At 34.5% G+C, this 12,070-nt stretch overlaps 1 protein-coding gene across 2 annotated transcripts; it reads left to right on the forward strand.

Annotated features, from left to right (window-relative positions):
• The first annotated feature begins 225 nt into the window (after nt 1-225).
• On the forward strand, nt 226-12,070 carry LOC114177714 (paired amphipathic helix protein Sin3-like 4). 2 transcript variants are annotated; one of them, XM_085671273.1, is made up of 26 exons: nt 226-429; nt 556-600; nt 702-784; nt 922-997; nt 1,576-1,728; nt 1,862-2,048; nt 2,133-2,231; nt 2,353-2,517; nt 2,597-2,924; nt 3,361-3,497; nt 4,266-4,341; nt 4,427-4,456; nt 4,595-4,848; nt 4,954-5,108; nt 5,260-5,387; nt 5,489-5,743; nt 6,877-7,545; nt 8,020-8,090; nt 9,225-9,857; nt 9,986-10,086; nt 10,178-10,316; nt 10,402-10,554; nt 10,691-10,854; nt 10,942-11,047; nt 11,220-11,401; nt 11,574-12,070. In XM_085671273.1, exons 4-25 carry the CDS (start codon nt 924-926, stop codon nt 11,373-11,375), a joined length of 4,233 nt encoding a protein of 1,410 aa, XP_085527399.1. In that variant the 5' UTR covers nt 226-429; nt 556-600; nt 702-784; nt 922-923; the 3' UTR covers nt 11,376-11,401; nt 11,574-12,070. The 2 variants fall into 2 exon arrangements, with proteins under 2 accessions (XP_085527399.1, XP_085527398.1); XM_085671272.1 differs by lacking the exons at nt 226-429; nt 556-600; nt 702-784; ... (1 more) ...; nt 1,576-1,728; nt 1,862-2,048 and having other exon boundaries at nt 2,118-2,231; nt 4,430-4,456.

A 12,070-nucleotide genomic window follows, 5' to 3' on the forward strand; every position in this document is an offset into this window, starting at 1 on the left:
TGTCTTGGCTTTTATTGGATGATTTTGTTTATTTTCTCCAAAGTGAAATACTAATACGGCGTTAATCTTTTATGAAAATTTGATTGGTGACGTAGAAAAATTGTATAAATGAAAAATAAAATAAAATATAAAGAGCCTTCCTTTTTTGCGTAAAAATACGGTTTGCCACCACAGCCAAAATATATAGTTCGCTAATATTTGGTTTGGGGAGTGTTTTTGTGTTATGTTATATCCCATTCTCATCCCATATAAATATACGTATATATCACATTGTGAACTCTCTCACCTTCACCCTTTGTATGTTATTCATTCTTTCTCCACATTCTGTTTCTTGACCCAGAAAAATAAAGGGAAAATTTTTTCTTTTTCAATTTTTTCGAAGTGAGAAACTCAGCTGCTGAAGGTTTGTGTTCTCGCTTATCGTCTGAGGTTGTGATTCTTCCCTCTCTCTGTTACTGGAAGATTCAATATTTTTTTTTTAATTTTCAATTTTTTTTTCTTTACGTTTTTCTTATCTATCTATCATTTTGTGTGCGCCGTGTGTTTGTTGAAAAGCCTGTCGCGGAGGACTCTGCAGTTCGTGCACTTCAGAATCACTCTGTAAATTTTTGTTTGAACCCTCTCTCTGTGCTGCAAATTATCGCCACGTTTGCTTTTCATTGAAGTAATGCAAATTTTGCTTTCTTGTTTTTCTTTGAAAGGATTGGGCTCTGCGGGGGTGATCTGTGTGCAATTCGGGGCTGGAAATCTTGCTTGTGTTTCGTGCCTTTGTGAATTCCCTACGGTTAGATCTGCTTCATGCAGTTTCCTTTTGTTCGAATGTGAAAGTTGGGTTTCTACGATTTTCAATATGTGTGAGTTTGAAAGCATATTGTTTTACGTTTTTTCTCTGATGATTTTATTTATTATTGTTATTCATAGGAATGAAGAGGTCAAGGGATGATGCTTACATGAGTCCACAACATAAACGGCCTATGGTGTCTTCTAGAGGAGAACCGTAAGTTCAATTTATTTTCCTTTGTCTTCAATTTCTTGTTTGAATTTCCATTTTTTGCTTTGATGAAACAGTTGTATCTTCACTTTTATTGCACTACTATCGTTATTTGCTATTTGTCACCTGCTCTGCAAGGTTAGTGTCGGGTGAAGGTTCAATTGTTTGTCTGTTATTTTTCTTTTCTTTTTAGGTTTGACTTGGTGAATCAGTCTTAATTGAAAGATTATTCTATAATGTCTCGAGTTATCTGCATTATTTATCAAGCTAATTTTTGTGTATTGAAACTTATACGGGTTAGATTCTCTTTAGTTTTCTACATTGTGAATAAAATATCACACAGGCTTTAACAAGATATAGAGAATTAAAAAAAATAATAGGAGAAAATTCTTGTAAAACCAAAGCAGCTTCTCTAGTAAGTGCAATTTATAATATCTGATTGCATTTGAGATTCAATCGTGTCATAGTAGGTCGTCTACCCTTCTGTCACATTCTACATTGAATGGTGTTATAATGTGCTATATACTCTTTCATCAACTTCTCCAATGGTCTCAAATAATTTTTTGAAATTTTATGTAATGAAGCTCGGGGCAACCACAGATGATGAGTGGTGGTGGTCAGAGACTAACCACAAATGATGCCTTGGCATATCTCAAGGCTGTAAAGGATATGTTTCAAGATAAGAGAGAAAAGTATGATGACTTTCTGGAAGTCATGAAGGATTTCAAGGCTCAAAGGTTTGATCATGTTGTACTACATTCTCCCAACTCCAAAATTTGTCATTTGCTTTGTTTGTTATATTTTCTTGGGAGTGAGGATCTAGTATCTGCGAGCTGAAATTGGTTTGTTTCTCTTTTCTTAATTTTGTAGAATTGATACAACTGGTGTCATAGCAAGAGTGAAGGATCTGTTTAAAGGGCACAAAGATCTCATTTTAGGATTTAACACCTTCTTGCCAAAGGGATATGAAATTACACTTCCATTGGAGGATGAACAACCTCCCCAAAAGAAGCCTGTTGAATTTGCAGAAGCCATAAGTTTTGTGGGCAAGATTAAGGTAAAAACATTGTGAATCTGATTGAATCTGATTATATGGATAGCTTAACTATTGAATCTGATTGCTTGATTTCTTCTCATGCAGACTCGCTTTCAAAGCAATGACAGTGTTTATAAGTCATTTCTAGACATATTAAATATGTATAGAAAGGAAACTAAGTCTATCACTGAGGTTTACGAGGAGGTCTGTGCTGTCTATTGTCTATGCCTATTATTTTATCAAGTTGCACTTTGGAAAATTTGTTTTTTGTTTTGTTTCTCTCCCCTTTAGACACTCATTTTAATCATATATTGGATTTCTCCAGGTTGCTGCACTTTTCCAGGACCATGCAGATCTTCTTGAGGAGTTTACGCATTTTCTTCCTGATACTTCAGGAACAGCCTTTAATCACTATGCTTCTACTCGAAATCCTCTGCTTCGTGATAGGAGCTCTGCGATGCCAACAGTGAGGCAAATGCATGTTGAAAAGGTTTATCTCTTTGAAAGCCTTTGTCCATGTGACTTTATAGTTGGTCATAAAGTTGACATATAACTTATATTTGTGCCAGAGAGAGAGGAACATTGCTTCACAAGGTGATCGTGACTTCAGTGCTGACCATCCTGATCCAGAACTTGACAGAGGTTTGATCAAGGCTGATAAGGATCAGAGGAGGCGTGGGGAGAAGGAAAAAGAAAGTAGAGAAGAGAAAGACAGGAGACAGCGGGAAAGGGATGACAGAGATTATGATCACGATGGTAGTAGGGAAAATTTATCTCACAAGCGGAAATCTGCTTGTAGGGCTGAAGATTCTGGCGCTGAACCGATGCATGATACTGATGAAAATTTTGGCATGCACCCTGTCTCATATGCATGTGAGGATAAAAGTTCTTTGAAAAGTGCGTAAGTCAATGCTTTTTATTTTAAATTTAGAAATGTTCTTACCTTCTCAAACATATTTTATGAACTTTAATGAAGGTTGTATCAATGGAAAAATACTAAAATGTGATATAAAAAATAAGAAAATGAATAACACCTGAAAAGTAAATATCTAATAAAAAAATGCCTTTATTTACTGCCATTTATAATGATATAATGTAGAAAAATATGATGTCGTTGTTGATTGGATTATCTACGATTCAGATATGCTATGTATTTTAAATTTAATATCAAGTCTTTTAGGCTATGTAAATTGTAATATCTTTTTCATGTTTTACTTATAAGAAGAAAAATCCTTTGTCCAATGTTACTGTTCAATTATTTGTTCTGTAGTATTTTATTCCTTTATTTTCCTTTTACAATTCATTTTATTAGTTAAAACTTTGTCATTCTCAGGTATGTATAGTCCAGTGATTGGTTACCTTGACAAAGTGAAGGAGAAATTACCAAATCCCGAGGATTACCAGGAATTTTTGAAGTGCCTAAACATCTACTGCAAGGAAATAATTGCCCGTCATGAATTGCAATCATTGGTATGGCTTGTACACTGCTTCTAATAGTTTCTTTTCTAATTTTACCAAATTCAGTACTGTTGAATTTAATTTGGTTGGCATTGAACATTGACCTTTAATAAATAATTTGACGGTGAACTATGGTAATGGTAATGAAAAATTGGTTATAGGCGAATGGAAAGAATCCTACAAAGTCTTTTTTTTTAGTTGGACACCTAATCAAAAGCGTTTGATACTCTTAAAGAAGTGTTGGGAGGTGTCGGTACACAACACTACAAGAGAGGTGTCCATGTTTCATATTTCTTAAACAACCATTGATCTTTACATAGACTTAATTGTGATTCTTTTCTAAACAAAGAAGAACTATGCTTTTTACTTTCTGCTATTGTGTATCTTTGTCATATGTCTGCTTGGAATATATTCAGACAATTTGGGGGCAACTCCATACCCATCATCAAAGAGGATTAATTTTCATTGTCACAGATTACTTTAGGTTTATAATTTGCTACTTAACTGCATTTTCCATTGACAAAACATATTATTCATCTGTTTTAGAAAGATATTTCCAAATACACTCAAGCTCCAAAATCCTCCATGTTGAGAATCTGTAAAGAGTAAATTTGTATAAGAATTGTTAAATAATAGTGAAGTAACTTATCTTTTATTGATGATAGTTTAGGTCACTCAATTCACTTTAGTATCATTATTAGCTTGATGTGACTGTCTTTTATGTTTTTATAGGGCTTTTATTTTGTATAATTGCTAACTTCTAGTGTCTTATTCTTCTAGGTGAGCAATTTGCTGGGAAAACATGCAGACCTTATGGATGGATTTGATGAATTTTTGTCTCAATGTGAAAAGAATGGTAATGTTCAACTTCAAATTAAATTTTCAATTTCTACCAAATCTACATTTTCGTCTTACTCTTTCTAATCAAGACTTTCATGCAGAAGGATTCCTAGCTGGTCTTCTAAAAAAAAGTAAGTAACATGTTTTCTATTTTTCTGATATCTAGTGATAGGCCGGCCCCCCTTTTATTTTTTATACTGCATGAGCCCACATGAACATTTTTAGTTCTTGTTATGGCCTAAAAAATCTGACTGCTATTTGTTCATCAGAATCCTTTTGGCATGAAGGACATGGACCTAAACCAATGAAGCTAGAGGACAGGGATCGTGATAGGGATGATGGGATGAAAGAAAGGGATCGTAGAGAAAGGGACAAATCCAATGCAATTGCTAACAAGGATGTTTCTGCTCCTAAGATGTTTCAATATGGCAGCAAAGATAAGTATTCAGGAAAGCCTATAAGTGAGCTGGATCTTTCCAACTGTGAACAATGCACCCCTAGTTATCGCCTTCTACCCAAAAATGTATAGTTGCTTTACTCTCTTTCTTTGTATCATGTTCTAACTCTTAATGAAATCTCTAGTTTTCCGATTGTATTTATATATGTACTATTTTGTGCTCAATTACAGTACCTAATACCGCCAGCCAGCCAGAGAACAGAACTTGGTGCAGAGGTGTTGAATGATTACTGGGTTTCTGTTACTTCGGGTAGTGAGGACTATTCCTTTAAACATATGCGCAAAAATCAGTATGAGGAGAGTTTGTTTAGATGTGAAGATGACAGGTTTGAGCTTACCGTCAGTTTATATTTTATTAGTTATGATCTTATTTCTACTTTTTGGTTAGTTTTGACGTCAGTAGAATGTTCAGAGATTGATTTCTATAGGTTATCTTTGGCTTGTACTGGCTGATATTATTTGAACTTATGCTGGCAGGTTTGAACTTGACATGTTGTTAGAGTCTGTAAATGTGGCAACTAAGCGTGTTGAAGAACTCTTAGAAAAGATTAATGCTAATATAATTAAAGGAGACAGTCCAATTCGTATTGAGGAGCACTTGACAGGTTATTTGCTTTCCGTTTGATCAAATTTGTCGAAGTACATATATATTGTACAACTTGATGTTTTCCATGTTCTAATATAACTTTTTGTTGTTTTCCTTTAGCTCTAAATCTTAGATGCATAGAAAGACTATATGGTGATCACGGGCTTGATGTAATGGATGTGCTAAAGAAGAATGCATCTTTAGCTTTGCCAGTCATATTAACCCGCTTGAAGCAGAAACAGGATGAGTGGGCAAGGTGTCGTGCTGATTTTAATAAAGTTTGGGCTGAAATATATGCAAAGAACTACCACAAATCACTTGATCATCGTAGTTTTTACTTTAAGCAGCAGGATACTAAGAGCTTGAGCGCTAAAGGTAAAAGATTACATCTATGTAGCATGGATACTGACACAAACACGGGACACAAAATGACACATGAACACTTCAACACTTATAGTCTCCAAAATGTGGGACACGAGGACACATATATGTATATTAGATCATTATGAATTAATTAAATTAACAACCAATATTTATATGTTCAAAATCATCTATAGACAAACTTAGTCCAATATAATAATCTAAATATATTGTCACCTAATTCAAAAATAAATGTAATCCATGTATCTACATCCCAAAAGTGAAAAGAGGATATAATTCATTGAAGACATTTCATCCCCTTGTTGATCATCATCATTGAAAAAGACATTTTAGTTGAGATTCATTTAAAGATAGATTAATAACTCTAAAAAAAATTCCACATTATATAAAGATTAAATAAAAACATTTTCAGTAATACATATGTAATTTAAATATTTGTGATCATTCAGGATTTTTTCCTTATTTCTATAATCATAATAGAAACTTAGAGAATAAGCCTATATGTTTATGGGTTTTTAGAAAATCATTGTATTTTTTTTTTGTTAACATTGTGTTGGAACCATGTCAAAATTATGTTAGAGACAAAAAGAAATGTCTTTTGAATTTGACATTTCACTGATACATGTCGTGCGAGTGTTGTACGCATGTCGGTGTTTGATACGTGTCAAATAAAGGGACACAACATTTGAGAGGCATGCCCGAGCTTCATAGGATTACATTGCCCAACAAGAACGTGGAATTTGAGTTTCTTTTTTCAATGTTCAAATAAATTATTTCTTATGGCTTCAAAAAGGTTAACCATGTGATGTCTTCATTCAATTTTCTTCCACGTGTTTGTCTACCCCTTTTCTTGCCTTGTGCCTTTGTCTGAAAGCAATTTTATGAGATAATATGTGCCAGGACATGCATTTGCTTTGATTGTATAAATTATGTTTGCTCAAAAATAATTGGCTTATTTTTGTTCAAGCGCAGTGGAACTTCAACTGTGAAATATGTATAAGTGGCTTATTTTTGTTCAAGTGCAGTGAAACTTCAACTGTGAAATATGTAGTGGTTATGTTACAAGAGTTTTTTATTCTTATGAGGTCTAACTCTTAACTCCTTGCTTTCGGATGTACATTTTGCAGTCTTACTGGCTGAAATCAAAGAAATTAGTGAGAAGAAAAGAAAAGAAGATGATGTTCTTCTTGCAATTGCTGCTGGAAACAGACAGCCAATTATTCCTCACTTGGAATTTGTGTATCCTGATCCAGAGATCCATGAAGATCTGTATCAACTCATAAAATATTCTTGTGGAGAAATGTGTACAACTGAACAGTTGGATAAAGCTATGAAGATTTGGACAACATTTTTAGAACCTGTGTTTGGAGTCCCGTCTCGATCTCAAGGTCCAGAGGATGTTGTCAAGGATAGGAACAATTCTGCCAAAAGTGGCACTGAAGTTGTTGCTGGTGATGGTAGTCCTGTAATCAATCCTAAGAATTTAAACATAAATAGAAATGGGGATGAAAACTTTCCATTTGAGCAATCTCATTCCTGCAAACAATGGCAACCAAGTGGACATGCTAAGGTTAAAAAGGATAATCATCTTGATTCGGACAGCTTTGCACAAAAGACTGGAGCCTTAGGGAGTAATACGCAGCAGGGTAAAATGAATATAGATGCATCTATTCCTGATGAAGTATCAAGAGCCAATAAGCAAGATCATTCCACTGAACGGTTGGTGAATGCTGATGTCTCACTATCCTCGGCTGTGGAGCAAAATAATAGAAGTACAAATGTGGATAAGGCAACAGGTTGACAACTTGATTCAAGAATGATCACTCTACTTGATTCTTGTCGTACTGTTTATCTTAATACCGGTTACATCTTCATATAATAATAATAATAATAATAATAATAATAATAATAATAATAATAATAATAATTTTATAAGAGTTTCATTAACAAATAAAGTATCCTATGGAAACATGTCAAGAAACCAGCAGCAGAATCTACTAAATGAATAACACAAAATTTCTGTTTGTGCATTCTTAGTTATTGGAAAGGCTTTAGAGGACTAATTACTCTTTGAATTTTGTTGATATTGACATGTGTGTTTGAAGGCTGTGACTTCTGAATATTACTTTATTATGGGTGTTTTTAATTTTGTACAATATTTAGCTAAGTAGTCTTGGCCCTTTTATATCAGTGATATTTATCTCAAATTCATGATCCTTGTTGATTATTGATGATGAATCGAACTCTGAGATACCTCTTCTTTCTGCAAGGACTTGCTGCTACTCCATTAAGACCTGCTAATATATCTTCAGTAGGAGGAGTTGGTTTAGCTTCATTAGAGGTATGTCTTAACTTCCCGTTCAGCTTATTTAAGTCCATTTTCAATTCAAAATGGATATGGAAATTATTCTTCTGAAGAGGATTAATTTTGATTCACTTTTAATGTAGACTTTTGCTCAAGTAACAAACCAGTTAAATGAAGTGAAATACCTTAAATATTCAGTGTTGTCACAGTTTCTAGTTTACTGATGGCATTCTCTTTATTATGTCTTTACTTCTAATTTCAAGTAAGAAAATAAAATCAGTGCAAATAAACATTTCTTGTTTGTATTTGGAAGTACATGTGATGTCTTTATATGGATGAAATGGCTTTGTTTCTCCTTTTATTTGGCACCCGTCTGATTGACATTTTGCCTTGCACTTAACTAGCAATTAAAGTTACTTAGCTTATTGAGCTGGAGCCTCTCTTTTATTGCATACTGGTTTGTTCTATGACTTTTTATCTTTTTGCATTACTGAAGATGATTTTCTTAAAAGCAAGGTGGCCCAAATATTCTTGTAGCATTTGGATGCTTTGTGATTTGATTAGTGTAAATTATCTTTCCTCTATGAATTTTTATTTTTAATTTTTTTAGACTTAAATGTTAAGCTATAGATTGTTGACTTTCTGAAAAGGAGTATCAAGAACACCATTTCCTTTCTACTTGAGTTCTTGGGCCTCAGTAGTCACCATACGGATGAAGGTCTCAATAACTCATAATAGCCTGAGTTGCATCTCAATTTTTTTTTCTTTTAATTTGATTTCATATCATGACACCAAGACAGAGATTTGTGAACATGCAACTGAAGATTAGGTTACGGATGATGGTGTCAGTAACTCATAATAGCCTCAGTTGCATCTCATTTTTTTTTCTTTTAATTTGATTTCATATCATGACGCCAAGACAGAGATTGTGTCTACATGCAACTGAAGATTGGGTGTTAATGTGCTGATGTCATTTTAAGACCCATAACTGTTGGAACTTAAGCCTAAAGGAAAATTAGTCTGTGGTCAATGTTCTTCAATTCTTCCTTCATTGCTTGTCTTCTCAGACTCGTTTTTGTTAAACAATCTGCATTCTGCATATTGTATTGGAATGTACAGTGCAAACTAGTGGGAATAATATCCTTATTTTCTATTTTTGTGCTGACTTAGGGTGCTGATTCTGCACGACCAGTTACATCAACAAATGGGGCCATCATTGAGGACTCTAAAGTTCACAGACATCGGGAAGAATCAGTGGGACACTTCAGATGTGAAAGAGAAGAGGGTGAGTTATCACCTAATGGAGACTTTGAAGAGGATAACTTTGCAGTTTATGGACATACCAGTTCGGATGCAGTTCATAAAGGAAAGGATAGTAACATTTCCCGACCATACCAAAACAGACATGGGGAAGTAGTTCGTGGTGAAGCAGGAGGAGAAAATGATGCTGATGATGAAGGAGAAGAAAGTCCCCATAGATCATTGGAGGATAGTGAAAATGCTTCAGAAAATGGAGATATTTCTGGCACAGAGTCTGCTGATGGTGAGGAGTGTTCTCGAGAACGTGAGGAGGATGGGGGTCATGATCATGATGACAAGGCTGAGAGTGAAGGTGAGGCGGAAGGAATGGCTGATGCCAATGATGTTGAAGGGGATTGTGCCTCATTGCCATATTCAGAACGCTTTCTTGTCAATGTAAAGCCTCTGGCAAAATATGTTCCTCCGACATTGCATGAGAAAGAAAGGATTGGTCGAGTCTTTTATGGAAATGATTCCTTTTATGTGCTATTTAGACTTCATCAGGTACTAATGTTTTTGTTTTCTTTAGCATTTGTATATATTTAAGGTTATGGTCGCAGATTAACCAGTGGTTTCACTCATACCTTATTTTATATTTCTTATCCTGCATTTACTTTTGCTACTTCTGGAAGACATTGTATGAGAGGATACGCTCTGCAAAGGTTAACTCATCGTCTTCTGAAAGGAAGTGGAGGGCTTCAAATGATACAGACTCTACTGATCAATATGGCAGGTAGGTAAATATACAATAATGTTACACCATTATTATTAGTTTGAAGATTTAATTATGTATGCGAAGAATGATGGTGACTTTTTTTCTACAGGTTTTTAAACGCCCTTTACAATTTACTGGATGGTTCTTCTGATAGTACAAAATTTGAGGATGACTGTCGAGCTATTATTGGAACTCAATCATATGTCTTATTCACATTGGATAAGTTGATATATAAACTTGTTAAACAGGTACGTGTAAAAACCTACTTTCTCTCCCTTTACCATGCCATTCCCTGCTCTTTATAATCCTGAAAAATATTCCCTTTTCTTTCAGCTTCAAGCTGTTGCCGCTGATGAGATGGATAGCAAGCTGCTTCAACTATATGCATACGAAAAATCAAGAAAACCTGGGAGATTTGTTGATTTAGTTTGTCATGAAAATGCTCGTGTTCTTCTTCATGATGAGAACATATATCGTATTGAATGTGTAGGTTTCTATATCAACTCGGTTCAGCTTCTTTATGTTATGTTTTTTTGTATGTATTGCATTGAACTTTGTAGTGAAATTTTCGTCAGAGTTTTTGTATGTTCTATATCTTAGTTTTATTTCATATCCATTGCAGTCACCTTCACCTACCCAATTGTCTATTCAACTGATGGACTATGGATTTGATAAACCCGAAGTGACTACTGTGTCAATGGACCCTAATTTTTCGGCCTATCTGCACAATGACTTCCTATCTGTTGTCCCAGACAAAAAGGAGAAGTCTGGAATTTACTTGAAGAGGTATTTGATGAATAAGAATTGTGGGCTCCGTAGCATGCCAATGCTCAGATAACATTTGTATTTATTTTGGTGTCTTTACTTTTGCAGGAATAAGCGCAAGAATGGCAGTGGTGATGAATTTTCAAGCCAGACCATGGATGGACTACAAATTGTCAATGGACTGGAGTGTAAGATAGCTTGCAATTCGTCTAAGGTATTCCATAATTTACATTTGCAAGTTTTATAGATACTACATTTCTTGCCTGAATCCTTCTAAATACTTTTTTGTTTTTGCTCATCTTGTTAATACCATCCATTTGATATGTCCATACTGTGATTCTGAATTTCCATTATTTGTTTTTTCCTGGGAACATGCTGCATCTTAGGTTTCATACGTTTTAGACACTGAAGACCTTTTATATCAAACAAGAAGAAAAAAAAGGAGGTCCTTGCATCAGAGCAGTTCATGCCTTGAACAATCAAACTCCTCAAAAATTTCTTCAAGCAGAGAACAACGAGTCTGCAAATTATTTTCAAATTGACGATGATTCATTTTGAACCCAAGATGGTATGTTATATTCCTTTTATTACTGAATTTTGGATTTGCACGCTAAGTAATTTTGGATTGAGTTTCATTTCTATAAATAGCAAACTGTAAACGGGATATTTATATTTCATCTAAATGTCTCTATGCTTCTGTAAGAAAGTTATGTATTAATTTCTGTTTCGTTGTCAATCAGTGTTTTTGGTCATGCATCAATGGCAGGCAGAGGTGCCAGATGGAAATTGGATGTTATTTCAGAAATTCATCTTTCTTGCATTTTCTGCAACTTTCAACCAAATAAGGCAATACAGAAAGGAGACGAGGTACGAAGATTGTAGTATACTCTGACATGGTGAATGATGATGAGTTTGAATCATGTAAATAGAGAACTAAAGGATATTTTCTTTCCATTCATCCATATTTTTCCATCGTAATAAGTTTTATATTCTCTTTAGGTGACAACTAATTTTTTGAGGTTATTTCATTTTGTGAAATATTAATTAGGTGGCTGCAATTGGCCCACACATTTTATTGCGTAGTGCATGAACCAGGTTCACCTGTTAGATACTGATGTTTGCTTCCCCCTTGACCTCTTCTTTCTCATTCTCTTATAATAATTTAACATGTAATGGAATCTTGGGGGAATCATGTCAGCTCATGTATAATCTATATCATAACACTTTTCATTCGCCA

Source organism: Vigna unguiculata, chromosome 3 (genome assembly GCF_037176805.1).
Source record: "Vigna unguiculata cultivar grain cowpea cultivar isolate G323 ecotype 2 chromosome 3, ASM3717680v1, whole genome shotgun sequence".
Classification (NCBI taxonomy): Eukaryota; Viridiplantae; Streptophyta; class Magnoliopsida; order Fabales; family Fabaceae; genus Vigna; species Vigna unguiculata.

Bases quoted from the DNA above. Each gene is read 5' to 3' on its own strand.
- LOC114177714 (XM_085671273.1), top strand. From the start codon at position 924: ATGAAGAGGTCAAGGGATGATGCTTACATGAGTCCACAACATAAACGG. The intron at 8,091-9,224 runs GTATGTCTTAAC...GTGCTGACTTAG, and splicing joins TTGGTTTAGCTTCATTAGAG to GGTGCTGATTCTGCACGACC. The intron at 10,087-10,177 runs GTAGGTAAATAT...TTTTTTCTACAG, and splicing joins TCTACTGATCAATATGGCAG to GTTTTTAAACGCCCTTTACA.